This window comes from Punica granatum, chromosome 5 (assembly GCF_007655135.1).
Source record: "Punica granatum isolate Tunisia-2019 chromosome 5, ASM765513v2, whole genome shotgun sequence".
In the NCBI taxonomy this organism is placed as follows: domain Eukaryota; kingdom Viridiplantae; phylum Streptophyta; class Magnoliopsida; order Myrtales; family Lythraceae; genus Punica; species Punica granatum.
In genome coordinates this window covers 7,600,966-7,605,694 of record NC_045131.1, presented here as the reverse complement: position 1 = coordinate 7,605,694, position 4,729 = coordinate 7,600,966, and the positions used below count along the sequence as shown (strand labels likewise).

Here is a 4,729-nt window from a genome sequence, read left to right as displayed (position 1 = left end):
TACATTTAGTACATAATTAATGTACCAATTCTACTTTACATCATGTACTATAGACGAGTCAAGTTTTTATTGGGCTATAAATAATTGAATCATATTCATATTAAAAGTTTCGAGCCGATAAATTTTGATATTTAGTCTCTCATTAAAATGTTCTACACTCTGGCTAAACATGAGGTGCACTTTGGATGCTCTCGGCAATAGACTGGACCTGAGACGGTGTGTCAGTCTACTCGGATATATAACCTTGAAATCTCATAAAATGCTCTTTGTGCTTATATGAGATTGTACTCATATCCATCCCAAAAACTCCATCGATAAATTAGTATTCATTATTTTATAAAATCATTAAATTTTTCTTGCCTTTTTGAGGGGCATTCTGAATTCTCAATACTATATCCATCTTAAAGGAGTTTGGAATATCCAATCGATTCCAGCTGGATTATGTACAGGATAGTCATTGCCATGCAATCTTTATACATAAAACTGAATTAAATAAAATTAATTACAGCTTAAAAGTAATAAAAAAAGATTATGTTTCTTTTAAGATTTTATATCAATTTCACCGTACCCCAAAAAGAACAAAAAGATTATGAATTTCCATATAAATAGACTCTACTCATTATCGTACCATATAACTTGTCCCACAGATTGAATTAAGACCATTAAATAATTGCGAGAGCAGAAAAGGGCAAAGCCTCGCAGAATATAAGTAAAAATGAATAGAATGGGGTTTAATTTCCGACTGATGATAAGAACGAGTCGTCACCAACCTCACCAACTGTTCCATCCATTTGTGTATTATCTAGGCCCTGCCCCATGTGCTGAAGTGCATACCAGTTCATACATTGATGGTTCAACTATTCCACCCTTACAATAAATATTTAAATAGACTAATTATTAAAAAATGCATTTGTTCCATTTAAAAAAATCATACAAAAAATAATTAACAATCATATTTTTCAACGAGAAGGTTCCAATCCAACTCAATCCAGCAGCCGGCCGCCGTTAACTGCGACCCAGCATCCCGAACTTTAACCCCCCCCCCCCCCCCCCCCCCCCCCCAGAACGACTTGTAGTCGTTGACATCCCTCAGGTGTTCTCCTTACTCAGAATCCAATCTCGATAATGCACGTAATCTTACCGGTTTACACGTGCCGAAAGACCATCGAGGCCACTTACACGGTCAGGATTATATTATCTCGCTCGAATGCCGACTCGTGGTATGGTTTACCTATGTGACATGTCATGGTCTCGAGTTTTTTTTTTCTTATCCGTTTACCAGACCTTTGGATAGACATGATTGCGCAGCATAGGACTTAAACAGTTCGGAGCTCGTACCACACGTCGTGGGTTCCACACCTTCCGTGTACTTCCCATGCCATTTGTTGAAATAGAATTACCAAAAAGGAAAAATAAATAAATAAATATATGTATATATATAGGTAGCATTTTATAGTCCGCCATGGTTTAACCTTATTGGCTGTTTCTTCCTGCCTTGTTTTTCCCCCGGGAGACGGCAATGAACCCTGCAATTTTTTTTTTTTCAATCATTCATCTGAAAGTTCATCCGGACTAAACCGATTCGAGCAAGGTTGACCCATGAAAAGATAAAACTCTTCAAATCATGTATTTTTTTCATTTGTAATATTCTAATATGAAATTTTACTTAATAAGAATAGATATCAAACTGTTTGAATCAATTTATATTGATGATCGACAATCATTCTGATAAATAAACAAATCAAATCATGAGATATAATGCAATTAGCAAAGAAAATTACATTTGTAGAGTTTGAATTTCACTATAATTACCTTGTGATTACGACTAGGCTGGATTAGTTTCAATAATTGTCCAAGTACATCTCCTATTTGACCAAAAAAAAAAAGGTCAAAAAACACGTCAAAAAATCGCAACACGGAGAGCCGAAATTCAATGATTTCATATCATTCAGCTCCGTCTTCCTCTCATCATCCCAACACCGAAAATGTGTATTTTAATTAAATAAAACACCGAATAAAGATCCGACAAATAAAGAAATGCCAGACCAAATTTCTTATCTTGTAATATAATCAATCAATTCCATTCCCATTGAACTTCCTCCTCCTCCTCGTAATGATATGTCCCTTCATCTTCACTCTTCCATGAAACCACACCAACCCGTTTCCTGAATTTCTTCTTCATCATCATCTTCTTCTTCTCCTTCTCCTTCTCCTTCTCCACCAATTCAATCATTTCTGCTTGTTATTCGGGTTGGAATCTTGATTTGCTTGCGTGTTCCGTTTCATGGCGGTGACTCCACATGCCTTCCCGCCTCGGAAGCGCCGGCCCTCCGCCGGGGCCTTCATCTCCCCCAAGTTCTCCGACACCGAGCTCGTCCAGTCCCTCCTCCTCCTCTCCCAAGAAATCTCCAACATCAAGCCTTTCAAGTACTTCCTGCGCTGGAGCTCCCTCTCCATGATCCGCAAGGTCCGGCTCCTCGCCGTCCTATTCGAGGAGCTGCTGCGGAGCGGCCACCGCGCCTTCTCCGCCTCGGCGGTGCTCTGCTTCGAGGAGATGTACATACTGTTGCAGAGGATCAAGACCTCGATCGAGGACTGCTCCAATGGCAGCAAGATGTGGCTCCTTATGCAGGCCGAGACCGCCTCCCACGACTTCCGCGAGCTCACCTCCGAGCTCTCGACCGTGCTCGACGTGTTCCCCTTGGCCGAGCTCGGCCTCGGGGAGGACATCGTAGAGCTCGTTGGGCTGATTAGGAGGCAGTGCTCCTCTAAGTCCCCGGTGGGGCCGCTCGTGGACTCGTCCGACAAGAAGCTGAGGCTCGATGTGGTGGCCATCCTCGATAGGATTAAGGCCGAGATTATCCCCGATCAATGGAAGCTCGCAGAGGTCTTCGAGCGTCTAGGACTGCGGGACTCTTCGAGCTGCAGGGAGGAGATGGAGAGCCTGGAGGAGGAGGTGCAGAATCAAGTCGATGAGAGGTCAAAGTCCGAGGTTGTCGCATTGATCGGCCTCGTAAGGTACGCGAAGTGCGTCTTGTATGGTGGGTCTACCCCGAGTAGCGAGTTCCGGAGGCGGAAATCAGCCTCCGGTTTGGCGGTCCCCGTGGACTTCAGATGCCCCATCACGCTCGACCTTATGCAGGACCCCGTGGTCGTAGCGACGGGGCAGACATATGATAGGGATTCTATATCATTATGGATTCAGTCGGGCCACAATACATGCCCCAAGACGGGGCAGGCACTGGCCCATAAGGACCTTATCCCGAACCGTGCATTGAAGAACCTCATCGCCATGTGGTGCAAGGAAAAGCGAATTCCGTTCGAGACAACACCACCGGGTGAAGGCAGTAGGTCCCATAGCATGGTCACGAATAAGGCCGCGCTGGAGGCCACAAAGATGACTGCTTCATACTTAATAAACAAGTTGGCCGGGTCCACATCAACGGAGGCTGCAAATGGCGCTATTTATGAGCTCAGAGTGCTGGCGAAGACGGACTCTGATAGTCGAACTTGTATCGCTGAGGCCGGGGCACTCCCGTTGCTAGTGAGGTATTTAGGTTCTGATGTTGGCTTGGCAAACCCGAGCTTACAGGTCAATGCTGTGACAACGATCCTCAACCTGTCCATCCTCGAGGCGAACAAGGCAAGGATCATGGATACCGAAGGCGTCCTCAATGGGGTCATCGAGGTATTACGGTCAGGGGCGACATGGGAGGCTAAGGGGAACGCTGCAGCCACGATATTCAGCCTCTCCGGCGCGCACTCCTACGTGAAGCGACTTGGAAGGAAGATACGCGTCATTAAGGGGTTGACGGACCTAGCGAGAGACGGTCCCAACAACACAAAGAGGGACGCCCTAGCGGCGATTCTCAATCTGGCAAGTGACAGGGAGACAGTCGGGAAGCTGATCGAGGGAGGCGTGGTGGAGATGGTGTGCCAGCTGCTCAATTCCCTGCAGGAGGAGGCGGTGACAGTGCTCGAGGCGGTAGTTAGGAGGGGCGGCATAATGGCAGCAGCAGCCGCCTACCCTGCTGTCAGAAAACTGGGAGCGCTGCTCAGGGAAGGGTCAGACCGGACCAGGGAGAGCGCTGCCTCCACCCTCGTGATGATATGCCGGAAAGGCGGGTCAGAGGCAGCGGCAGAGCTGGCGACAGTGCCGGGGATAGAGAGGTTAATCTGGGAGCTAATGGGCACAGGAACTGCCAGGGCTAAACGGAAGGCAGCCTCCCTCCTCAGGATACTTCGGAGATGGGCTGCAGGATTGGATTCTGTGGACGTATCGGAACCGTACACGACCACGACCCTGATGTCGAATGTGAGCTCTTCGACGAGAATAATGCTGCCGAGTTAAAATCAACATTGATTCATTGAATTTGTAAATGACATTCACATTCTTTGTAATTTTTTTCTGCTCTTTTTTGCCCACATTCACAAATTACATTCAATGCAAAATGCAAAAGCATCTCTGTTACAGCTCATTCTGCCCATACTATGATCTAGCATTCGCTTTTCAGATTACATGTTGCAATCGAAAAGATAAACGCAACAAGAATTCATCAGTCATTCTCCATCGAAGAGTTGATGAACCGATCAAATTGGCAAAACTTTTATTAAAATTTAATTCTCACCGATAGGACTCTCATGCCATGCTATTTAATTTCCATTGTCTCATTCTCACCTTATTTGTAATCGAAAAAAATAAAATGGATGATTAAAGAGGAGTTTGCTA

At 45.3% G+C, this 4,729-nt stretch overlaps 1 protein-coding gene across 1 annotated transcript; it reads left to right on the top strand.

Moving 5' to 3' along the window:
• The first annotated feature begins 2,025 nt into the window (after positions 1–2,025).
• Positions 2,026–4,478, top strand: LOC116208554 (U-box domain-containing protein 16). The gene has a single exon (XM_031542050.1). It carries the CDS (start codon positions 2,285–2,287, stop codon positions 4,349–4,351), a length of 2,067 nt encoding a protein of 688 aa, XP_031397910.1. The 5' UTR covers positions 2,026–2,284; the 3' UTR covers positions 4,352–4,478.
• Positions 4,479–4,729: the final 251 nt, after the last annotated feature.

Coding starts and splice junctions, on each gene's coding strand:
- LOC116208554 (XM_031542050.1), top strand. CDS start 2,285: ATGGCGGTGACTCCACATGCCTTCCCGCCTCGGAAGCGCCGGCCCTCC.